This window comes from Pempheris klunzingeri, chromosome 13, assembly GCF_042242105.1.
Source record: "Pempheris klunzingeri isolate RE-2024b chromosome 13, fPemKlu1.hap1, whole genome shotgun sequence".
Lineage (NCBI taxonomy): Eukaryota > Metazoa > Chordata > Actinopteri > Acropomatiformes > Pempheridae > Pempheris > Pempheris klunzingeri.
In genome coordinates, this window is record NC_092024.1 from 23,726,997 (window position 1) to 23,753,033 (window position 26,037).

Genomic DNA, 26,037 nt, shown 5'->3' on the forward strand with positions numbered 1-26,037 from the left:
TTTGGGATAATTTTTGAGACTGTGACAAAAAAAACAAAACGCAGAGCAGGTTGAAGTTGGAAATAATCACAGAAAGATTTCTGAGATTTAAGTCGTAAATTTTTGAGGAAAAAAACTTCATGAAGACATTTGCAGGAAGAAAAACGCTAAAATCTCGAGTATTTCTTTTATCGTTTTCCCTTAAAATTATACCACAGATCACAGGAACTAAACCTGCTCCTCATTTATTAAATTAATTTATAACTACAATGGTCCAAATATACTGCTGCCAAAAAAATTAAAAAAGAAAGAATTTGCCAAATTCAACAATTCTACATTATTACAAGTAAATGATAAAAAAAAAAAAGCAAGTCGAGAGGGGTAAAAAATAAAAAAAAGTCCTAAATTTACGAGGAAAAAACTCTGAGATTATAAAGTCAGATATTTGTGGGGAGAACAATGTAGACAAATAGTGTTTCTGGGCTAAAATGATTTTTTTTTACGACATAAACCTTTAACATTTACCCCACAAAGCTTCTCTGAGACTCCAACACGGGATCAATTCATCAAAAACACACAAATCAAACCGGGACGAACTTCCTGTTTCACTACAAAGAGGAAAAAAAACAAAAAAAAGCAAACAAACAAACAGAAATGTGTCCGTGTGCGAGGAAAAGGCCACAGGAAGTGAAACCAGCGGGCAAACCGACCAATCACAGCCCGGCAGACGCTCCGGGGAAGCAGGTGAAAGTCCGACAGGATGTGAGCACCTTCTCCAAAATAAAAGTCAAGCACTTTCCAAGCACTTTTCAAGGTTTTCCAGCACCTCACGGCTGAAATCAGGGGACTTATTTTACTTCTTTAACTAAAAAGCAAACTTTTCAGTCAGACCGCTGATTTGTTCTATTGACTGAGTTTCAAGCACTCTCGTTTAAATTCAAACATTTTCAAGGTTTTCCAGCACCGAGCTCTGGTTTTCAGGTTTGTAGAAAATGAATCAGCAGCTTAAAGTCCTGCGTTCATTTTATCTGACAGCAGATTAAATGAAAAGTTTTGTAAAGTTTGTTTTTCTTCTTCTCTGGACTTTAGTTGGTCTTGAGTTCAGAGGTGAAAGGTCACCGGCCCTCGAGCGAGGCACTTCACCCACGGGGGAAACGCTGGAGGGGGAATGTGTGTGGGGGCGACTCCACGGAGCGATGAGTTCATGGTCTCAGCAGGATGTTCATTTAGTAAATTATGGTCCCATTTAGAGGAAGATACACCTTCAGGGTGGGGCAGCTAGCAGCTATTAGCTTGTGTGGTTTGACTCAGTAAGAACATTTAGCTTAAAGCTTAAAGCATGCTAGTGTTAGCATGACGTCCGGATGCACCTCTCTGACAAAGCTAGCTAGTTAGCTTCATCCTCTCGTACAAATATGGTCACTTCTGGCTTCGACAAAACCAAGATGGCGGCCAAAATGCCAAACTCAAGGCTTCAGAAGAGCAGCCCAAAAACCACAGAAGAAAGGAAGAAAGAAACGAAAGCTCACCACAAGATCTACGTTAGCTTAGCGCAGATATATTCAATCATTTTGAGTTCATTTGTTGTTGTTAAAACAAAACAAGAGGTCCACGCAGCAGCTGTTCTGGAGCTTTCGAGCGAATCGTGCTGCGTTACTCAAAAACCTCCACAACAGCTGCTAAAAAACCGTGTGGGGGGCACTTCAGGAACCAACTTCCAGCTCCACTTTTACGCTAACGTGGACGAGAGGTTCTTAAAATGCGTGAAGATCTGCAGAGGAAGATCATGTAAATGTGACTGAAACCTCCAGCACTGCTACTAAATGGCCCTCTAGTGGACCCTTCGGTCACACTTCTTTAATAATGAATTTACAGGATATTTCATAAAACTCTTCATGTATTATTAAGTATGTTTATATCAAATATTCAGGCTACGCTTTCAGCCACATCTCATGGTCTTCATCAGTCAAATCACTGAGCAGAACAAAGCAAAAAAAAAAAAAGCACAGAAAAAGAGCTCTTGATAAGATGTAAAGCAGGCACAAGGAGGAGAAAGTGAAACGGTCATACAGGCATCAATCGGTGAGTCCAGTGGTTTGGTGGTCGGGAGGGTTCGTTTGTTATCGTGACTCGGCTGTGGCGACGGGAGGAGAGACGGGAGGAGACGGCCGGAGTCCACTAGGACGCCGAGGAGTCTGTTTTCATTTCTCACTGATGGAATTGCTCACATTTAAGTTAAGCAGTATAATATGAGACTATTTGAAGCCTTGTTTTGTGGTAGAATAGGAATTATATTTTAGGCTCAAACTGACTGCTGGTACAAAAATTGGAATTGGGATTGGTCCAGTAGATCGTATGGGATCCTTTTGGAGCAACTGCACCTGATCACAGTAGGTCCACTAAAAGTGCTTGTTTGATCCACTGACAGGCTCAGAGTGTTATTCTAAGTGTGTGACAGCATCATGGAAAGGATCCCTACAGAGAGAGACCTGGAAGATCCTTTTGGTTTAACCACAAACAGCACACACACCAGACTCCATTCATAAAAACAGTGATTTTACCCTGCAGAACAAGGGAGTTGCTGGTCTAGTTGGGGTGACTTTAGTGTTTTAACGTGCAAGTTTGGGTCTGAATTAACCCTTTAAAACACCCAAGTCCCAGGATAACACAAACAAACTGACCAATTAAGGCAGCGGTAGACCAGCAACTCCTGTGCTCTTTGAGGTAAAATTAGTATTTGTGTGAATGGAGTCTGGTGATCGACTAATGCCAAAACGTTTTGTACCTACTAGTCATTTCAAAACCCACAATAGGTTTAAAAATATCCTTTAAAAGCTCTTGAAACTCTGACCAGGTTCACCACAAAATCTGAATGTGTCTTCTCTTATTGGACGTATAAAAACCGCCTGTTTTTCAGTGAGGAAAAGTGTTTCTCCTGATTCTGCTGCATCTGTGAGGCTCTACACCGGAGCAGCTGTCATTTCGTGCGACCATTAACACACGACTGTGACTATTTATACCGCACGCATCACTAATTCATCACATGTGGCTGAACCAAAGATATCTGCATCAATAAATGTCAGGGAGGAAACGGGCTTCACAAAGACCCTAAACGCAGGGACATGAAACCACATCTGCAGTTTAAATAAAAACAAAACGTCCTCACGGCTGTTTTCCAGCTCTTTGTTTTGCGGCCGCCTCTCGTCCTGTTTTTTCCCTTCTAGACTTTATCACGTCTCCATAAACTCGCTCTGGAAACATGTGTTTGTGTTAGAAGGACACACAAACACACAGTACAAACAATACAAACTATAAAGTGTATAAAAGTCAGTATTGCTGTGATACTGTGGAGAACAGTGCTTAACAACTTCATTTTGTTTCCCTGCTGCGATCAAAGAAGCTTTTTAATAAAACTTATTGATGTAACTCAAATCTTTTGGTATTTAGTGACTTTCTGGTTATCGTAGTGGATCTACAGCTGATTGGAGAAGCTGGACAAATGAGCACGGGCATAAAAACGTTAATTTCGAGTTTGAGGCGAAAAGAGATTTCAAGAATAAAGTTGAAATTCTATTTCGAGAAAAAAAAAAGTATAAAGTCGTAATTCTGCGAGAAAAAAGACAGAATACTTTTGAGAAAAACATAATAATGTCATAAGAATTTGATTTAAAAAGTTTTAAATTATGTTTTTCTCAAAATATTCAGCTGTTTTTGAGTGAAGTTTCAACTCAACATCATCATTTTGTAAGTTTATTGTCAAAATTATGACCTTTTTCTCAACTCAACAACTAAAAAAGTCTCATTTCTAAATATATTTGTTTGTTTGGTTTTGCCTGACTCATCAGGCCGCCCTCCCTTCATCCCCCTGACCTTCCCTCCGTCAGCGCTCCACACGTCTTCCCCCCTGAGAGCGGCGTTATCTGCGCCGCCACCGCCTCCCTGCTGACACGAGCAGATCAAACTCTCTCTGCACAGGAAGTGGCGGCCATCAACATCTCTCACCTCTAACAGGAAGTCAGATTACAGTGTTAGGAAAACAAAAATAAAAAAAAAAAAGGCTGATAACTTCATAGATTAAAAAAAACAAAACATATATTAAAAACCTCATTTCCTAAACAAAGTGACGCCCCCCTCCGATCCTACAGTATGTGCCCGGTCATCGCTCCTTCACAGGAAAAGCAATCGATCTCAGAGCGGAGATCAGACGACCATTTGTCCCATTAAAGACAGAAACAGTAAACAGAGCGGACAGAGTGGGAAGAGCCCTTTGGGAAAACGTGCGACTGATAAAGTCAAACCACAGGAGGTGTCCGCTCCACTGGGGGAGGGGGTCAAAGATCAACGGGAGAACCTTTTCTCCACAAAGCTCATACAGGAATCAGGAAGTAGAAAATCAGAAGGATCTTATTGCTTTGAGAGACGAGAGGAAGATCAAACATTGACATCAAGAAGCTTCCTGACAAAGAACCACACAGAAAAAACCTCTAAACAAATAGTTGACAAAACAAAATGTATCTGCAGCTGTTTTGATTATCGATTAATCATCATTTTTCTCTGTTACATCATTGGGTTTTGGACTGAATAAGACTTTTTTCATGGCAGCGATTAATCGAAAAAATAATCGGCAGCGTAACGGATGATGCAACTAACCGTTACTGTCGCTGTCAGTTCGTCTGTTGGTTATTTTCTCGATTAATCAATAAGTTGTTTGTCAACCAGTGTTTCCCAAAGCCCAAGGTGACGTCCTCAAACTGTCTCAAAGTGAAAAATATTCACTTTACTGTCATAGAGGAGTAAAAAAAAAGCAGGAATCAGAGAATTTTGACTTTTTTTTCTTCTTAAAAAAACCAATCAAGCTGATACATCAATCATAAAAATAGTGGTTGAATAATTTAATAGCTGACAACTAATTAATCAATCAACATCAGACACAGTGTCAAGAACTCGTCTATGAAGTTTTGAACTCGTTGCTGAACATTTCTCAGCTGGTAAAAGACTTGGCAGTGTGTTGCCTTCAAGTGCACACAACACTGACATGTTGCCTTCAGGCGCTGATAAAATTTAAATCTTCCAAACTTGTGTGATTCTTTGTCTGAACTCACTAATAACAATAACAATAATAATAATAATAATAGAATCATTAATAAAAATGCAAATACTAAGACACAGGTCATTTATCAGTAGCGATCAGTGGCTTCTTCAGTCTTTCGGAGGCCACAGTTTAAGGTGGACTAAGCTGGCAGCGGTGGAGAGGATGTTTGGCTCCGACGCTGCCGAGCGGTCGCAGTGCGTCCAGGAGGAGCCGCCCGGTTTGATTTGAAATAAACCTAAAGAGCAGGAACGGGGAGATGCCGCTCGCCGCAGGTGGAGCTGATAACAGGCCAAATTTAGCGGACTTCCTGGAGGAGCCGGTCGGCCGCTCCTGCTCCATCCTCAGCCAAGTGTGGGGGAAACTGAAAACTCACTTCAGCCCCCACCCAGGGGCCGAGGGGTGGGGGAGCGTGATCTGATAACAGCATTAGGGCGAACATTTGTTTTCAGTGAGCGAACGTCCGATCAGGAGAGCTGCAGGTAGCTGAAGAGCAGCGGGACCAGGAAGAGCACGTTGAAGCCCACCGTGCCGTAGACGATGTAGCGGTAGGGCAGCTCCACCTCCATGTGCTGCCTGGCTTTCCTCACGTCCGCGCTGGGCACCCCGAACAGGCGGCACACCAGCGGGATGGTGACGGCCTTCATCAGCGCCCGCGTGGCCACCAGCACCAGCACGCCCACGAAGAGCCGCAGCGTGGCCGCGCCCACCAGGCCGGCGCTGAGGGCGGGCACGGCGAAGGGGAGCCGGTCCGGCGTGGGGTCGGGCATCAGACCCAGGAGGTGGTTGACGTGGGAGGCGAGGGCCACGCCGGCGCCCGTGCCCAGGATCTGAGCGGTGTCGCCCCGCGAGGTGCTCCAGGTGTCCAGGGTGAAGGAGAAGAGGCCCAAGCCCAGGTGGAGGGAGATGATGATGAGCGGGGCGTAGCGGCAGGTCAGGTTGAAGCCGTCGATCAGGTCCAACGCCGGCAGGAAGAAGAGCAGGATCAGGACGCTGTACAGGAAGCCGGCAATGACGTCCTGGAGGAGACACAAACACAAGGTTACTGTTTCAGGTGCACAACAGAACCTTTTAGTGGCACTTTACTCCCTCTGCATCAACAAAAACGGCAATTTCAACAACAAAAAATCATCAAAACATCAATTTGAACACTGTTATTCATTTAAAACATTTTATACACCACATAAAAAAAAGCCATCGATGCAGCAAATATCGTCTGTGTCGACTGTTCACAAGTGTAACCACACTTTTTATCGACCGTGTTGGATTTGAACGAGCTGCAGGGGCGACGGACCGTCTCTCACCCACGTCTGTCGGGTGGATGCTGTACATATTGGTGCATTTCCTGCTGATGGATAAAGGAAGCAGAGTGTTGACAGGAAACAGGAAATCGGCGAGCTCAACGGTGAACTCTGGACTCCAACGCAAAGATCACCCCGGTCGTTTATTCATTGACCCGAGCAGCGAACTGACAGGTGACTTCCCGCTTCACTGTACGTGTGGATTTAACCTGTTTGTGTCCCAGTTTACCACAGAAAACTCTGCTGAGCTGCTCAGAACTATTCCTGAGACGACCATTCTGGACTTCCTGCATCCAGTCAGCATCTTAACTATTTTTAGAGACGACCTGAAGTGAATTAAGAGCAAACTTCCTAAAAATGATCAACTGTGGGAACTGAACAAATGGGGCCTGAGAGTCCTCCAGCAAGAACCGTTAATGTTCATCACTCATTATAATCATTTCATTTCCTTATTCAGACAATAAAAATGGTCTAGAAGCTGTGCTGAATTGGAAAAATATCTAATTATCATTGTCTAACACTGCTGCCACAGCACATACTGTAAGAATTACACAAAATTATTATAATTTCAAACATAAATAAGGTTTAATAAAACGTGCAACAGATTATTATCGTTTGTTCCCCTACAGTTTATTTGCTACTGAGCTGATACAGAAAAATAAAATATCTACTGTTAATATGCAACTTCCTGGATGTGCTTCATGCTAATGTAGATGCATCACGACCACAAGTGTTTTCTGTCCAACTCAAACGCTGGCCGCTCATTAATAACTTCCTCAAACAGAAGACTCAACAAAAGAGCCCAGCGAGGAGAACGTTACATGTTAACAGCTGAGAATAACTCCTTTACATGAACTGAGACATTTCCACCATAAATTGGTGCAGAAAAATTAACCAGAATGCAGGAAAGTTGATCAGCGTTTGTTTTCTGCACTTTTTCTGTATGAAATTGCTTTTCTGTCATGTTACCTGACACAAAGAGGAATTAATCTATTTCCCTATTAACCTATCACACAGAAATGTTTGCAGATTTTAAAATTACAGGACAAAAGAAGCATTGGAAGCTGTATGGATGCGTCCCTAGTAATATTATATAAATAAGAAACCTGACTAGTTTCTAGTGTGAATGTGTGTCATCATGTGTGTGTGTGCACAGTGGGTGGAGAGTGTGAAGCAACACTTAACAGTCCCTCATCAGGCTGACTTACAGTAGGCTTGTGCTGTATTTACTTTACTTCAGAGTCTGACAGCAGGGGTGTAATCAGTGTCCACTCTCCCTGGATGACAAATCAATGAGGATCACTGTAAATTCACACCAGTCGCCACCCGTTAGCGGGTTAGCCCACTTGGACGGCCTCGCTGGTACAGTTTAAATATCGACGTGGCTGTTTAAATACACATTGTGGTCCACGTAAGCCCTGATCTCACAGTCAGTCATTAACCAGCGCTGATCTGTGAGTGCAGCAGCCACAGAGCTTGCGTCACATGCTGCCACGCCGCTCGGCAGGAACTCGTGTCCCAACGGACTGACTGAGACGTTTTACTGTACCGACCAGCCGCTCAGAGGGCTGCTGGGATTTATCTCCTTACTGCTGCAAACTTTTATCAGCTCATAACACACACACACACACACGGGGAGTGAAAGCTTTCAGCGGTCTGTCAGTTTTCTCCTCTGCTGACACAACTAAAGGGAGCTCTGAAGCGGCTCAAGCAACAACGAGGCTACATGTTACTTATTTAGCAGATGTTTTTATCTTAAGTGCCTTACAAATGAGAATAAATTGGTGTCGTTTATGTCTAAAATCCAAATATATTGATTTGCACATATAGAAAACTAAAGAAAAGCACCAAATTCTCACATCAGAGAGGCTGAAAAATTACTCAAATGATTAATTTATTATCATTCTACCAATCAAGATCAAGAAAGCAGATAGCAAAATGGAAGAGACAGAAAATAGTGATTGTTTGTGTTATTTTAAAGGGTTAGTTCAGAGCCAATCTAATATTTGTGTAACACACAATAAGACAAACTAACTAACTGATCGAGGCAGCTGTAGGATCAGCAACTCCCACGTTCGGCGAGGTAAAATTACTGTTTTTGTGAATGGGGTCTGGTGGCTTTGAAGAGAGGAATGTAACAGAACAGCTGTTTGTGGTTTAACAAAAAGGATCTTGCAGGTCTATCTCTGTCAGGATCTTTTCCATAACGTAAAAACACTGAAGTTATCCGTTAAAATCGAGGAAGAACACCGAAAAACTGGGTGAAAGTGCTCAGTGAGCAGTCTGGTAAAAAGGTTTGCAGATGTCAACAATATCGTCAGTAGCAGGACAGCTTTTTGTCTCCTGCAGAACAAAAGAGGAGGAAGTATTTTCACTGGGCGTGATGATTTCCAGAAACACATTAAGTGCCCTGCAGGTCTGGCTGAGCAGACCGCTAATGGCCCACCATGTGTTCAAGCTCCACTCCCTGAAACACAACAGTAACCCCCCCCACCACCCCCCCGCCCATATGGGCCGACTGCGGAGCCTTCAGCCGTCCGAGCAGACGTCAGACTGTGTTATCAGGTGGAAACGAGCTCTGTGCATGTTGGCCTGCGGACTGAACCGTCTCGTATAATCATATAATTTCAGCTCTGAGGTCTCGACCCGAATGTTGTGCTTCTGGCATCGCCGTTTAAACAAATCCAGTTCATGTGGCGGTTTAAAGAAAAACACCAAGCTGCTGTGATTTATGCTTTTAACCCCCTGCAGTTGGGATCAGATCGAATCCAACTCCTTCTCATAACTGAACACAAACATACACGATACAGATCCGACTGTAACTCACACTTTCCAAGGGTGCTATTATCTTGCGAATAAACACCCAGAAATCGTTGCGGTTTCATGGCGAGCCAAAGCTGAGAGTCAGCGTTTTGACTATAAAATGTGAGATCTCTACCTCCCACTGGTTATTAATAATAAGTATCCATACTGCTCCATCACTAGAAGCATAAATATAAATCTTACAGCTGAAATAACATTAAATTGCGTCTTGAGTCGCAGCAATTTGCAGGTACATTTAAAAAAAATAATAATAAATGCTGGAATAGTCCTTTAATTTCTCAGCATTGAGATGATGGTGTGGCTTTGGATCTTTGGACATTTAATTAAGAGCTTAATAGAACTTTTATCCAGACATTAACGGATGTTTTAAGCCAAGGAAGCCGTCTTGGGTGTGATTTCCTGTTTCTCTTTTCATGTGGGAGTAAGGAAAGAACGTTTACTGACACCTGTTGTGTAAAAGTAATGAGCTCCCTCTGAGGCGGCACTGAGGATCTCTAATGTCTGACTGTTGTCGTTACCACTGGGATTGCACTTGAATCTGGTGAAAAGCCAGGGAGGAATCAGGCGTGCCTTAAGTCACCAGGGTGACTCAGGCCTGCGTCCTGTAATTTACCCGCTCTGAATCGTAAATCTAATTAACTGCCGACTGAACTAATCATTTTAAATAGTTTCTCTGGGTCACGGCTTGTTTATCTGGAGGTCCACACAGGACTCGTTCACCGTCCTGGTGGTGAGGTACGAGGCGGTGAGAGCCGGCAGATGTGCACGCGGTTCCCGAGGTGGAGACGCCACAGAAAGCCCCTAAAGAAAGTCTCTGATGTGGGTTCACCTTCTGAAAGTTTATCTGGGAGGACGGCCAGTTTTAGTACCGTAACGTCTGCCGGTCCCACGCGGCCGCCCGCCTGCGCCTCTGACACGGACGTGACCACGGAGGCTGTTGCCGCGGCGACAGACAACCCCAACCCCAACAGCGCACAGCGACTGACATCATTCACCAGCGAGCCAAAATAATCCGACTGGATTCAGAGTCTGTGACCATCTGAGGAGGAACCGCATGGCCTCTGTGGAATTAGGTGACATTTTCTATTAGATTAGTGTTAATATTAATCCAATATATTGATCTGATTACTTCTACTGACTAAATAGTTTTCATAATTTAGTACAAAATTCACTTTGGGTCCATTACTGGCATGAACAGACACAGAAATACACGTCACATCCTAAATGGTTTACTTGTTATAGCGTATTTTTAGACTGTATTATGGTATATTTAGTATTTTTATTATATATTAACTATATTATTTCTTATATATCATATTTTTATATTTTCTTTATTATTATTTTCGATTTTTAATATCTTTATTTTTTTCTTTTAAATATTACTAGTAATTTTTAAGAATTACTTTTAGTATATAGTGCTGCATTATATAGTAAATGTTCTAGTAATGTTCTAGTTTCTTGAAGTGGGGCAACTGCAAGAAAGCTGTTTTACTTTAACTCCCAACAGTTAGGTCATTAATTTGCATGTTTTAGCGAGGCAGCGTCTGGTTTCATTAACATATTGTGTGATATATTATCACTGCTGCACTTAACAAAGACGCAGGTTGGAGTCTCTCACAGCCGGTTGTTCTCAGACTCTGAGAAATACTGTAAAGCTGCAGGGCACCAGGTGTAAACACACACACACACACACACACACCCTATTATGCTCTTCATGACTGTACCTGTGTGGTGCAGCAGTGATCTCATCTTGCCAAAGTCCTGTTGTCAGCAAGACGATCCGCTAACGTGACAGCAGGAGCGGGTTTCTGCAGGCATGAGTCTGCCTCAGTGGTTTAGTGAGAACTATGATATGCTGCCAGGTATTTTCTTCACTGCCTACACCTGCAGGACGCAGGCCTGAGCGCGCTGAGGATGTATTGATGCCAGATTAGCCGTGTGGTACAGGTAGAAGCTGGTGATGCATGGCTCAGATGAAACACTGTGACTCCTGGAAAACTGCGTAAATCAGCTCCTGTGGAAGTTTTAGCTTAAAGGAACTTTGTTCTGCAGATTAAAATGTTTCTGCAGCGATGTCAGGTAGCAGCTGATTAGGGTTGGGTTGGTTTTCCAGTTTTAAAGTTGCGACCTGTGACAACGCCGCTAAATCCTACTTGTGTTGCATCAGTAATACTCAACTAAGCAACATGATTAACATAGTTTTGTTTGTTTCGGCTATAAACAGAGCCACAGCTGTCAGAGGGCAAAAAGTAAAAAAATACAAATAAAAATAAGAGTGATGTGTTTGAGGGCGTGTTGTTTATGTTCACGTGTTTTCTGAGACTTTCTTCCGCTGCACATCATCTGATAAACCAGACAATAAACTCAGTGGCCTCCATTGTTCTCTTCTTTATGACAGCGTGCTGCATGTGACGGCTGTGGTATTGTTGTTTTGGCCCTGGGGGGGGGCAGTTCGCTGGAATCTGATATTGGCCAAATCATCTAATCTCTATCTGTAATCTGAGAAATAAATCCAAACGGAGCACTAAGGATCGCAGTGTGAGCGCAGTGTTGTCATGTCATTTTCAAAGGAAGTCTGGGATATGAAGCTACAAACCGCACGCGCTGCAAAGCACTTCACACTGATGCTACGCTAGCTAACGTTAGCTTCTGTGTTGCTACTAGATGATGTTTACTAGTTATTAAAGATAATTGTAAATTAATAACAATAACTGAACACAGCGTTAGTATTGTTATACTCTATACTCTCATTAATGGGCTTTCATTATGTTCCACATAGCAGAGCAGCTGAGTTTGTGCTTCACCTGTTGGTAAAGATTCGGTGTTGCTGGTCCAGTCCGGTTTAAAATGCTTACCTCTGCGCAGCCCTTCAGGTGGTCCACTGCACAGACACACACAGAGGCGTACGGCAGTGGCAGATGTTGGCAAACTGGTTTTCTCCTCATTTCTAAAGCAGGAAAATCATTGTTGGGAGTCTTATGTTCAGATTCCACCTCCTGCTTATAATGAATGGGCGGGAAAGGTTTCCTCTTTCACACCCTGCCTGCTAATCGCACCACACAAATAACACAACAAAGTGTAGGACGTTTTTAAAGTCCCCTTCCACTCAAAAATGTGTTTTGCTTCTTGCTCCTCCACTTGGATGTTTGAGCTTCACGTGAGCTGTGCACAAATCTGAGGTCCAATCGTGGTCCAGTACACGACTTCAACAACCTTGATGTAGAAACTTGAAACCTGCAGCGCACATTCGCTGATATTTCAGGAAAGTAGGAGACGTGTTTTGAACTAATAAACTAAATATCTGCTTTTTAAAGACTTTTTGGGCATTTTCATGCTATATTTGATAGGACACAGTAGGGTAAAGAGGGGTACTCTACCAGGTCACTGTTGTATGAACATTATATAAAATAAGTCTTTTTATATAGGATTTATTTTGATTTTTTAGCTCCTGTGTCACTGATAATAAACAGGGGCCAGTAAAACTCTGATCTAGTGGCCAAGTGGGCCAGTGGGGAAGAAATGCTGGGTTGAACCCTGACACCAGAACCTGACTCCAGCCCAGTGCTGCAGCTGAAGTGGCTGCTGGTCGGATACGGTTTCCCACACGTCAGCTATCATGTTCAAACAGAAACAGTGACGCCAAAGTGCCACTGCAGGTGGGAAGACTGGCACCGTCTGTGCGGGTGTGTGTGGACCTACCAGGACCGAGTGCATTCCCATGTAGATCCGGCTGACACAGACCAGCAGACACCAGCAGAGAGCCAAGCTGAAGCCCAGTGAGAACGGGTACTGTGGAGGAGAAAGGAGATCGTTTTCAACACAGCGTCACACACTTATTAAGACCAGAGACTAAACTAGTGGAAGCAGATGAAACGAATCCAGTTCCAATTCTTTGTTGTACCTACTAATCATGTCAACACCCAAATATGTGAGTTTAAAAACACTAGAATTAGCCTTTAAGTGGTCTTTTAAAATTGCTTTTATTTGATAATGAGAAGTTAAAGAAAGTATTTAATTAAACGACAATGATGTAAAATAGAAAGAGGCGAATAAATCTCCATATCTGTCGAGTTGTAATCAGCAAATATTTGATTTTGTTTCCCTTGATAATGCAAATAAAGCCAATGCAGGTTTCAAACTTGTGAGACAAAGCAGCTTTATATATATAAATATATACGTCTCCCATTGTACTTTGCTCCACATTATGTAATATATATCTTGTTTATGACTCTGACCTGATGATTGAAATGGTAATAAAATGATTGCATGTGCTGGGTTGACGTTTTTGGACATGATTATCTGCTAATATGTACCGGACTCCTTCCTGCTGGTTTCTTATCAGACGTACTTGGCCTGTACAGAAAAGGCCACACGTTTTGCAACCCAAGTTCAGAAAGTGTCCAAAGTCAGATTCTTTTCTTCCCCCCTCGTGACTCGGATTATTTGTTTTCTAATCGGTGAGTCACCGTCTCCGTTCTTCAGTTTTTAAATCTGGGTCACATGAATGCTTAGCTTTAAAAAAAAATCTGATCTAGCAACGTCAGCAGGACGAACAAAGAAAAGCAAAAGGGAACCAAAACCTGCGTGCGTTCAGCGCGTTTAACAACCTGACATCCCAAAGTATACAGTCCAAAACCAAAAGACATTCAGTTTGCTATCAAACAATTGTGGCTTTTAAGTCAAGACACTAAAGCACAGGTCAATCATGTCCTCTTTCATATTACTAGAAAGGAAACCGCTTGATTTATGGAGCATTTTATTCCTAAAAACATGGTGAAATTGCTTCTTTATGGTCACTGACAGTATTTTCTGATTTATGGAGGGATAAAAGAGGATATCTAGCACTCCCTCTCCCAAAGAGTTTTGAGCAAAGTATGCAAATCTATGCATTTTAAGTAGATAATACCTACTTTGCATATTTAACCATAAAATTTCATAAAACTTCTAACAGAAAAATTAATTGTGGTGATATCTATTAGTTTTTTACCCCATTTACCTGCAGCGTAAGCTTGAAAAATAACTTATTCAATGTAATTCAAGCATAAGAATTGAGGCTTAATAATCCCAATTTTCTGCATATTGACTAATCATTTATCAGCTAATCGTTGTGGCTCTGAACCGCAGCCACACAGACTGAAAGAAAGGAAGAGAGAGAAACGCTGGGAGGAGGAGATGAACGACGAAAGCTGCTGAGGTTTGCACACTTGTCAAAAAGCCTTTTGTTCCCTTCATTGTGGCTCCTGTTGTTGAGATAGCTCAGATTTCCACGACAAATCCCAAAACCAGCACGGCAGCTCCCACACACCTCCAGCCTTTAGGGGGAAGGGGGGGCAGTTGGTGCTGGGTGCTAATTAAGCGGAGATAAAACTGAGTTTTATGGTGCAGCCTCCGCCTGAGACACCAGTGACAATCATCAGGTTCAGATTTAAGACTTTCCGCACATGTAAACAGAGTTCGGTCATGTCGTTACCTCACACAAGCACATTTAAAAAGGTGCAACTAGAAGTGAGAAATGTTTGCAATATGTAATCAAATATATAAGATAAAAAAGTAAAATTAAACATAATACGTTGTGTATAAATATAAAAACAGAATATAAAGGCAGTAAGGTATAACAGTCATAAAAGGTAGAAATGGAATAAAGGTGTACAAATATATAGAAATAAATCACAAATTCTCAATATTGAGCTGTTTACTAATTATTTCATAATCAGCGTCACTACAAGTCTTCAGTGTTTAACATCTCACTGTGTGAATTTAAATTATCGCTCATTTTTGACAAGAAAAGTGACTTTTTGTTGACATTTTCTCACAAAAAGATGAAACAATAAACGCTCATCTTCACATGTTTGCCATTACATTGGTTTTGTCACGTTTTTATGGCAGCGACAGGGACTCACACTAAATTAGGCTTTGTAATGTGTACTTCTACAGGTTATCTACTGTGTTGAAATCACATATTTTACTGGAAGATCTTTGAGATCTTTAATTATTTAAAGGCACATTTATAGACATAAACTTGTGCTGTCTACTGTTTTCTTCTTAACTCTCCCAACTCCCCAACTAATTAACTAACTAACCAACTAACTAACTAGGAAACAAAGACAGAAAATGAGGCCAAACATTTTTTAAGCATCTGACTCATTTTAAGCAAAAGGGGTTTGTGTCCACATTAACTTTAAACCTGCAGCAGTGCAGCTCTAGTCAATTCTACATCTGTGGTCCAGATTAGATCTCCACTAATGATGGATGGATTGAAATGATTTTTTTTAAATCTATTTACAGATATTGACGGTGCCCAGAGGATTAGCTCTTATGACTTTCAGTGTCCTCAAACCTTCTGATTAGTCAGAAGATCACCAAACATTTAGGAACAGACTTGTGACATGTAATACATAGAAGAAATGTTTAAACTTTAACTTTCAAGAAATCAAATGTAAGGAAATGTGTGGCACTGACCAACTTATTGACCAGGATGTTGTGTTTTTAAATGTTTCTGAATCCTCAAACCTTCTGATAACTTCCAGGTTTATGTGAAAAGAGGTTTGTGTGACTGTGTGGTTAAAGTCAGTCTCTCCCTACACTTTGAAAGTGTCAATTGCAGCCTGACAACTCTCCCAAAAATGAGGTCAGTGCAGAGGTAGGTTATGGAAACAGGTGCGTTGTGATTAGCTGTGAGGGCGAGGCAGACGTGCAGCCGCCCGACAAGCTCAGACTGTCGCCGAGTTTGGAAAAAACTAGCACCGAGTGTGAGAGGAGAGAAAGAAGGGACTGAGGAAACCATCTGTGGAGGCCAAACGGCGTCCTCTGTCCTTGCACAAGCGGAGCCCGTGTCCCCGCCGGGTCCCACGGCCGTGTTTTCCTGCTCGCTCTGGCCTCGCGCCCGTGACCACGGTGGGGCTGCGGCCGTCGCCTCATGCAAGGCTTTATGGACATGGTGTGTTTTTTGTGTGGCTTGTGGTTCTCTGCACACTGCTTATTGAGTGTTAGCCTCAGTGTAGGGTTCGCTCTGTGATCCCTCACGTGACATATGCTGCACGAACACACACACACACACACACACATTTAACATTGAAGATGTACAGCAAACTTGTGGGGTTTGTGGTGACGCAAAAACCAAAGTTGTGACAATTCTTCTTATGTTTGAAGTCGACAATACCACAGAAAAATCTGTTTAAGTTGGCAGCTTTAAACTGCAGCTTTACGTGTCAGCAAGACAAAAACACCAAGTTAAAATAAAAAAACAGATATCTTGCACGCGATTTACACAATAAGAAATACATGAAATGTTTGTGAATCCAGGATGTTGTGGATGGAGAGCTCACTCACTGGTGTTTGGGTAAAGTTTTTGTCTCTGAGGTGTTAATTTGTCAGCTTGTGTGTCGACACAGTGGTGGAAGAAAGAAAGAAAATCATTTACTCAAGTGTAGAAATATCACAATGTAAAAATATACAAGTAAACGTCCTCTCTTTCAGTAAAACTATAAAGGAATTAGAAGCAAAAGGACCCATTATTGTCCTCATTGTGGCCTCCATAGACCTCCACTACACACTAACTAACTAGCACACACACACACACACACACACACTATAGACCTCCACTACACACTGACACACTGACTAACTAGCACACACACACACTATAGACCTCCACTACACACTAACACACTGACTAACTAGCACACACACACACTATAGACCTCCACTACACACTAACACACTGACTAACTAGCACACACACACACACACTATAGACCTCCACTACACACTGACACACTGACTAACTAGCACACACACACACACTATAGACCTCCACTACACACTAACACACTGACTAACTAGCACACACACATACACTATAGACCTCCACTACACACTAACACACTGACTAACTAGCACACACACACACACACACACACTATAGACCTCCACTACACACTAACACACTGACTAACTAGCACACACACACTATAGACCTCCACTACACACTAACACACTGACTAACTAGCACACACACACTATAGACCTCCACTACACACTGACACACTGACTAACTAGCACACACACACTATAGACCTCCACTACACACTAACACACTGACTAACTAGCACACACACACTATAGACCTCCACTACACACTGACACACTGACTAACTAGCACACACACACACACACACACACACACACACACACACACACACACTATAGACCTCCACTACACACTGACACACTGACTAACTAGCACACACACACTATAGACCTCCACTACACACTAACACACTGACTAACTCGCACACACACACTATAGACCTCCACTACACACTGACACACTGACTAACTAACACACACACACTATAGACCTCCACTACACACAAACACACTGACTAACTAGCACACACACACTATAGACCTCCACTACACACTGACACACTGACTAACTAGCACACACACACACTATAGACCTCCACTACACACTGACACACTGACTAACTAGCACACACACACTATAGACCTCCACTACACACTGACACACTGACTAACTAGCACACACACACTATAGACCTCCACTAACTTTTTTTACTCTACACACTGAGGATCTGGAGCTCAGAGGTCAACGGCCCCCTTTGAAAATGGCTCTGCTAGAACCTCGTAAAGGCGGCGCCACTGCAACACGTGTCGCGCCGTTTTAATGGCGTCATCATTTTACGACACGGACGACGTGAAGCAGTCTTTACTTTCTGCTGCAAAGAGACTGAATCCTCTGTCTGTTATAGTTTTTATTTTTGATCCAAAGTAACTTTCAGCCTGAACAATGTTGTATTCTGTTATTTTTTACTAAGATAAAAAATGTTGTATCATACATAAGCGCAGCCATAAATAAGGAAAACAAAGGATTTTTTCACTTCTCTGCAAACAACGAAGCGGTGAAAGTGGGAAGTCCAGTTTCCAGTGAATGCAGCATGAAATAAAACCACATCTGGTCAAACAGCAGCAGTGACGGCCAAACACAAAATGAGGCGTTCGTGTCAACGTCACATCAGTAAAAATGCAAAGGGATGCATCGGCCACGGAAAAAGAACATTTGTCCTCCAGCTAATCTTTCCCCAAAACATTTAATGAGACAACCGCTTGCAGCCACTGTTTGTCCTAAAAATCTTTACGACTACACAAACCTCTTTTGAATGCAACGGCAGGGATTTGAGGCTGATATACATCTGTGATTTGAATGAAAACACTATGTAAAACTCAGGGTTGGAGCGAGGAAATGCTATACAGTAAAACTCATTCATGCTCGCAGGAAGAAGCCGAACCCTTCCCACCTAATGTTCCTGCTCGAGGGAGGAAGTCTCACACAAAGCCTGTTTACCATTAATGTTTTCTGCTCGCTGCTGGACAAAGACATGAGCGTTTATACGACACAGTGTGCAAAGGCCACGCAGCTCTCACGCGTCCTTTACATCGTCCTCTCATCCCCCTGCTCGTCTAATCTGCTCTCCGTCACTCTTTTCTTCAGCTCGTCCTTTCATACCCTCCTCTTATCTCCCTCTCCAGCCCTCTCTGTGCCCTTTGGTCTCTTTTCTCCTCTTCCATCCTCCCCCCCTCACTTTCCTTTATTAATGCCTCTAACCACCTCTCAACTCCATGCTTTCTCCATCTCTCGTCGCCCTCTGGTCTCATCTTGTCTAATCTCCTCCCATGTACTATCTAATCTTTTCTCTGCCTCCACCCTCCCTTTTCTCAGCGCTGCTTTCCTCTTCTCCTCCACACTTGTGTCCCTCGTCCCCTCCCTTATTTCCCCCTTACTAGTATCTTCCACACAGAGACATCTGGCTCTAGTTACTGTCAGAGCTGGAGGAGGGCATGAGGAGGAGGAGGAGGATCGTCTGACTGTGGCCCGTCCAAACCCAAACGCTCCTGCTTTGCTAAAAGAGGTCAACCGAGGCCACGATTCAGCAGGAAAACTCACAGAGTAGCAACGGCAACCAGCCGGGGAAGAGAGGGACAAACCCTGCTGCCTCTGAAGGCTCTGACATCCTCCTCCAGTCTGAAGAGTAAAGAGTTACCACTTTATATCTCTTTATATCTCAAGAGTGTGGTTTTGCAAGTAATAAATAAGCCTGAAGTCTTAACTTTGGAGACCAGAGTCTGAAGTTCAGTCCAAAACAAGTCATTATGATTATTATTATCGTTAGTCTGGTGTGCACTGCTTTCTATCCTGTAACGTGCTGTCAAGTTAATTTATCATATATCATGTGCATTTCCACATGCCATCCATAAAAGGCTGCATTCAACTATTCACGTTCAGGCGAGAGAGACATTAGAAAACATCACATTGCCCCGGAGCTCAAGGTGACCTCATCCAAAGTCTTGGTTTGTCCGATAAATAGACCAAAATTAATCCATCATAATGCAAAGCCAAGAAAAGCTACTGATTTAAACGTTACAGAACCAGGAACAGTCAATTTATGTGGTTTTCTTGTTGAAAAAGTACTTAAATGATGAGTCGATTGTCAAACTAGCAGCTCTACTATCAATAAAATCGATAAAACCAGAGCGATGCAGAAATGAACTACAGCAGGTTTGGGCGATGACTACTAACTGGCCTGTTTCTCCGAGGCAGCGCTCAGGAAGAGGAGGAAAAATAATCCATCCATGCCGTGAGTGTTCGCCAGGGGAGGCTTTTAAATCACAATATTCTGGGAGAATCTGTCAGATGTGTGATTGGAAAGAAACTGAAAAACAAATGCTGGATTTGCTGAATGGCTAAAATAATATCCTGTGAGGACAGACTACAGAAAATACTGAAATAAAGTAGATTTTTTTATGTAAGAGAAACACTTCATCAACACTATTTCCTGATCTGAGCACATGTTTCCAATATTGGCTTTTGGACTCCCATTGTGAAGCCTTGAGTTGAGCATTTTAAAAACCGCCATCTTGGCTTTGGAGCCAATCAGTCCTCCTCTGATTGGTTAGTCACCCTGAAGCATACGCTGCTTTATCATCCATTTTCCACTAAAGGGGACCATAATTTACTAAAAGAACATCATGCTGTGTTGAAGACCATAAACCCATTGGTCAAAAGCTTACTGAGGTAATAAATCATTGACTTCCACACAATGCAGATTTCACTGGCTGCACTTTTCAGACCTTTTCAGAAGCTATGTCCACTTCTTTTAAACAGCCTATGGATTAGGACCGTAAAAAACCCAAATCCATCTGATCACTGAGCTGTATTGATCTCTCCACACGCCTCCAGCACAGCAGGACGACAATGGCCTCAAGCTGAGAGCCACAACGAGGCAGATTTAGTTAAATTCAGTTAAATGCAGACGCTGTGAGGAGCAAACAGCCTTAGTTCTTATCTGCTGTCCCCGCAAAGCTGAAAGGCTCTTGGAAATTTTACACCACTCGTGTTCTCGAACCGAGGCGAGAAGAGAGAGACCTGTTGTGACAATGAGGTGAAACCAGAGCCCTTAAGGACACTGAATCAGTCTTTATCTTGGAGGCGCACACTCGAGGGTCAGGGGTCGGCTCTCTTATCTCCTCCTGCGGCGGGCAGACGGGGAGGCAGTGTTGTAAATCAGCCTCACCACTGCTGCTGCTGCTCACGCCTGCTGTGATTCAAGCGGTACAATGCAGGGATCCCACGCACTGCTCTTTCCAAAACTCTGGGCGGCCCTTTTTTTTTCCCTCCTCTCACCCACGCCGGAGTAATGAGCAGTTAATCACCATTGTACCGAAACACGGCACGGCGGCTGCAGCAGCAATAAAGGCGTCTGTTTAAACAAGAAGTGGTAATCAGTGGAGTCTCCTTGAGCAATACTGGCCTGCAGCAGCAGATAATAGTTGCAGAGGAGTCCTCATATCAGCAAGGAACATGTTTAGCTGCTGGAGCTGTTGTACCACAGTTCAATAACCTTCATGCCCTCACCAACATACTCATGAAGTCATACGCTGTTATTCTGCCTGTAAAATGACAGAAAATGGTGGAAAGTGTTTAATATGTCAAAAGAAAAGAAGCAAATACTCATATTTTTGTGGCTCAAACCAGCAAATGTTTGGCATAATTGCATATTTTCTGACAATAGCTTGTTTGCACATCACATCATTGCGTCGCTGTGTGGAGACAACTGCAGACGGAGGGCTGGAAGTGTTTTTCTACGTCTGAGGCACTATCACAAACTCTAAAAGAAAAAAATTGGGTAACTTTGGTTTGCGCCATTTATGGTTACTTTATCAAACAGAGCAGCCACGAGGAGCTTGTATTGGGCAATAACAAGCAGTTTCTGAAAAAAAAAAAGCAGTGAGAGAAACTGACAAAAACCACTTCGTCAAAGGCAACGTGACTTAATGTGGTTATGTTTATGTTGCGTATTGTTTCTAGGGATGGGCCTCGATTTTCAAATATTTGAATAGTTGTCGTCGAATCTTTTAAAAACATATTTTCCTTCATTTTTACCGGCGCCTGGTTGTACGCCAGTCAGCAGCTTTAGATTCATACAGGACGTCGAGATGAGCTAGTTCTGTGTAAAGATCTGGACACAAACAGTCTGTTTGTTGCTTAGGCGGCCTGAGTCTCATTTCATCCAGTCGATCTTCCCGCTACCGAACATTAGCTAAGATCAGCCTTAGCTACGTTAGCTAGGGCTGATCTTGGGCAGCGATCTACTCTAAACACTTCAAACGTGTGATTCTGCCAGATGTGATTTGTGTTTCAGCAATAAAGATGTAAAAAGTGGCCGACTGATACAAACAACAATGTATATATGTATAATGTATAATCTTCCAACGGCTCACAGTTACTATCAAATAGTACTTTTGCCTGAAATGCAGTCTTACTCATTTCCTTTCTTTCTCCCGTAACATCATCTAAACTTGCACAGTACGGGCGTTCCTCCATCTCGTCAGTTCTGCTTTTCCCTTCCTGCCGCCCGTCTGGACAACATTTATGAACCAACGTCATGGTTCCAGCTCTACGACAAAGAGCAGAAATCAGCCATAAAAACTTGAGGAGCACGATAAGCATCCACACACTGGCGTTTGAGTTTTCCTCGTCTCTCAGTTCTTAGAGAATCAAACGGACTTCCTGCGGTTTGTTGATCACGTTCGTTCCCACTGTGTGGACGCTCAGTAAGACAATGGAAGTGGACTACACAGACTCTCTGTTGGCTTTTACAGAGTGGACACAATGGAGAGCTGTTCCTCCTGAGTGAATGGGAGGGGATGGAGAAAAGAACAACAGAGGGCGGCTTGTTAAAACAAAATCCCCGCAGGCAATGTTACTCCAATGATTTGGGACACTTCAGTTAGTTTTTATGAACTCTAACAATGCTGGAGAACATGAGCTGTCCTCAAGGGACGGTGAAGGAAGTGGTCCACCATCACACCCAAGAGCCCAAGGTAACCTCATCAAGCGTCCAAAACCCAAAATATTCAATTTATTATAAAGGCAAGAACCAATAAAAGTAGCAAACGAGAACCTGGAATGATCACATTTTTTTAATTGTTGTTTGGAAAGATGATCAAACTAGTTGCCAATCAACTAATTGATTCAACTAATTGCTGCAGCAACAAGTTTTACAATCAATTCTATCTGTTTCTCATAGTTACTTAATGTTGTTTGCTAATAAAATGGCAGAAAATTGTGAAAAATGCCCGTGTTGACATATTTAAATTGCTTGTTTTGAATGACCAACAGCCCGAAACCCAAAAATATTCCAAAATCAGCAAATATTTACATTTGATAACTGATGAACTTTGCCAAATATGAGATCTAACTAATTAATTGATGATCAATCTGTCTAAAAAGCTCCTTCTCTGCTGTGTAATGAGCATTAGATAGCGTCATCTGGCTGCAGACGTCCAGTCTTGTTGTGAGCTTGATTTCACTGTAGTACGAGAAGAAAAGCGTCAACAAATGTGCTCACACAGCTGAACGTCCGCCATGGCTGCTGTCACTGGATCCGCCGGCCCAGCCGCACATTCATAGTTAATGACGCAGCCTCAGAGGGCAAAGTCTCAGCCAGCCTGTGTCAAGAGTTGCCGCGGCCATGCTATATAACAGTAGATCACCGGTTTGGCCCCGAATCAGCCAACGCCACAGTGTGACAGCGAGGTGGTGTCAGTCTTTGTAGGATATCTCAAAAACAAATTACAGCCCATAATCTATAGATTTATAACAGAAATAATCGTATATTTATATTAATATTCACGTGACGCTGTGTGTGAATTGATTTCTGATCTCAGAGAACGTTCTACTGCATGTATGCTGTTTATATTTGTATATAAAGTCAGTATATTGTGCTGTACAGCTGCGACAAATGGCCGATTAATCCACTGGTTGATCGAAACAAAACTAATCGGCAGATATTTTGATACCCGAGTGATCATTTAAGTCAATTTTCAAGCCAAAATCTCCCAAATCTGGTTGCTCCTGATTCTCAAATGTCTAAATTTCCTGTTTTTCTTGATTTTGCATCATATTCAGTTGAATATTTTGGGGGTTTGGGGCTGTTTGTTGGACAAACAAGACAAATAATGAGGAGTAATGAGGTTTCATAGACCAAATGCTTAATTATTTGACAGATAAATTGGTGACAAAGATAACTGTTATATTTGTATAGTAGGAGTTATTTGCTGGTGGGTATGCAGAGACAAAGTTATTAATTAATTAATTAATGTATCTTCATATATGTTGTAAAATATTGATGTATTTACAAGCTGTGTGCCGTTATCTTACACGTGGATACCAGTTTATTATTTAAACTGTTTCAGAGAGGCGTTGGTTCAAGTTTAGGACTCTCCAGGCTGCAGTTTGTGATGTTCAAAATAAATAAATAAATGTACGAGGAGGTGTTTCTGCTGCAGGCCTGAGGTGAACTTCTGAGGCTCCTACTTCTGTTAATATTTGAGTAAAAACTAGAAAAATATAATGCCTCATTGCCACTTTTGCAGAAATACTGGGATGCTGATGGGCTGAAGCGGGATCACGAGGCGATGCTGAACACACCGAGGGTGTTAATAAGGTGCTTCACCTGTGCCGACTGTTTTCGCACGCTGGTGTCTTCTCTCACAGGATGTCGGTGATATTAGATAAGCTTGTATCTCTTCATACATAATCGTTGGAGCAAAAGTCTCGTATGCAAATTGACCGACTGGCTGGACTTTAAAAGATTATGCTTTGTTTATTGCCTGTTTTTGTAGTTTTATTGGGGTACTATTGTTTTTTTATAGATCTGTGCTGTGTTAAAAGGTTCCTACTAACTTCCTAGAAAGTTTCCTGGATGTAACTGCGTAATTTCCCTTAACACAGCCAATAAAGTTCGGTAGGTTTATTTCCAGTTAAGTTTTTTGCCAAATATAACTGCTAGCGTGAACTAGACAGTGCAGAGTTGAAAAAAATGCTTGTCAAGTGTTGAGATTTGCTGTTTTACGTCATTGTAAATTAGTTAAATTTGAGTTTTGGACTGAAATAACTAATATAATACATGTTTAAAATACGGGACTGAAAGCCTGTATACAGTTTTACAGTCAGCTGGACATGCAAACATGAAATAAGTGATAAAAATTACAAAGAAAGGTGTTTTGGTTGTGATATTTGCACAGCCCTTCTGCACAAACAGCTGGTATGTGTGAGGATTTCTCTGAGTTGCAGCTTTCTGTAAATTTTCTGCAGAGTTTCTGCAAACATGGCAAAGTGTTGTGAGACACCACAAGAGGAACTTTTCTCTGGAAACCAGGGGGAAGTGCCCACTTCTCCTTCCTGACACTTCCTGACACTTTGACAAGCTGTAAGATGGATGTACTGTACCTCCCACCGGCCGTAGGTCATGAAGAACAGGGAGAAAGGGATGGCCGTGCCGGACATGGCGTGTGTGGACGGCATGCTGTACTCAGAGTTGTAAAACATCTCCACTTTGACCACAGGGGGTGAAGCGGGCCGGGACCACCCGATCACATCCTTGGTGCACTGGCCCAGGTACATGACCCAGACCCAGACCATGATCAGCCTCCTGCTCACAAAGGCGTCCATGTTCCACATGATGAAGGGGAAGAAGGTGATGTAGAAGGACTCGTTGCCCAGCTCGGTTCCGAAAGTGAACAGGTAGTACAAGAACCGGTTCCCGATGAGGAACTCCTGCCCGGCGTCGCCTGTGAGGGAGTTTTTGCGGAGGGGTTTCACCGTGCTGCTCCCGGGAGGACCCGGGACTGCATCACCTGGCCCGGTTTCCCCTGAGAAGTCCGGACCAGCGGCGGTGGCCCCGGCGAGGCTGCGACCGTTACTGCCCGCACCGACCGTCTCTCCCCCGGCCACCACTGCCCCGTTCTGGGGAGGGTTCCCACTTTCCACCGCGGGGCTTTTCGCCACGTTAGATTCGCTAATCCTCTTCCGAACACCCGCTGCTGCCGTCTGCACTTTCTCCCCTTCTCCTGCTCCGATGACGGCCAAGTTTTCACTCTCATTTCCCCCGGCGGTGTGATGATGGCAAGCCCCGTTGTTGTGCGAGTGAGTCCGGCCAGCTTCTTTGCTGCTGCCGCTGGTGCTGCTGGTACTACCACCGCAGACGGTTCTCGAAAACGACCCGCGCACCCCACAAAAACGCTGAAAACGAGCCACAAGGTGCGGGTCTTGGAGATACTCGAACATCTCGGTAAAACGGCCACTTTTCTCCATGTTTAATCCGGTTTAGGCGCCCCCCCGCACGGCTGAAAGAAGGAGCTGGACTCCGCTACTTTCCACTGGGTGATGAGCGCTAGCTCTGCGGCTAACGTTAGCTAGCTAACCCGTGCATCACGGCTCAGAAGTGAACCGCGAACCGTTTTTGAACAACAACAAGTTGT

The 26,037-nt window shown here is 43.1% G+C and overlaps 1 protein-coding gene across 1 annotated transcript; it reads right to left on the bottom strand.

Annotated features, from left to right (window-relative positions):
* Positions 1-5,507: 5,507 nt before the first annotated feature.
* sgpp1b (sphingosine-1-phosphate phosphatase 1b) lies at positions 5,508-26,037 on the bottom strand. Its single transcript, XM_070842808.1, has 3 exons — positions 25,007-26,037; positions 12,892-12,981; positions 5,508-6,087 (listed from the first exon to the last, which is right to left on the bottom strand). Exons 1-3 carry the CDS (start codon positions 25,868-25,870, stop codon positions 5,536-5,538), a joined length of 1,506 nt encoding a protein of 501 aa, XP_070698909.1. The 5' UTR covers positions 25,871-26,037; the 3' UTR covers positions 5,508-5,535.

Excerpts from the sequence above, each read along its gene's own strand:
- sgpp1b (XM_070842808.1), bottom strand. The coding sequence starts at position 25,870 with ATGGAGAAAAGTGGCCGTTTTACCGAGATGTTCGAGTATCTCCAAGAC. Across the intron at positions 12,982-25,006 it reads TGACCTACGGCCGGTGGGAG|TACCCGTTCTCACTGGGCTT; the intron begins GTACAGTACATC and ends TCTCCTCCACAG. Across the intron at positions 6,088-12,891 it reads TGGGAATGCACTCGGTCCTG|GACGTCATTGCCGGCTTCCT; the intron begins GTAGGTCCACAC and ends TGTCTCCTCCAG.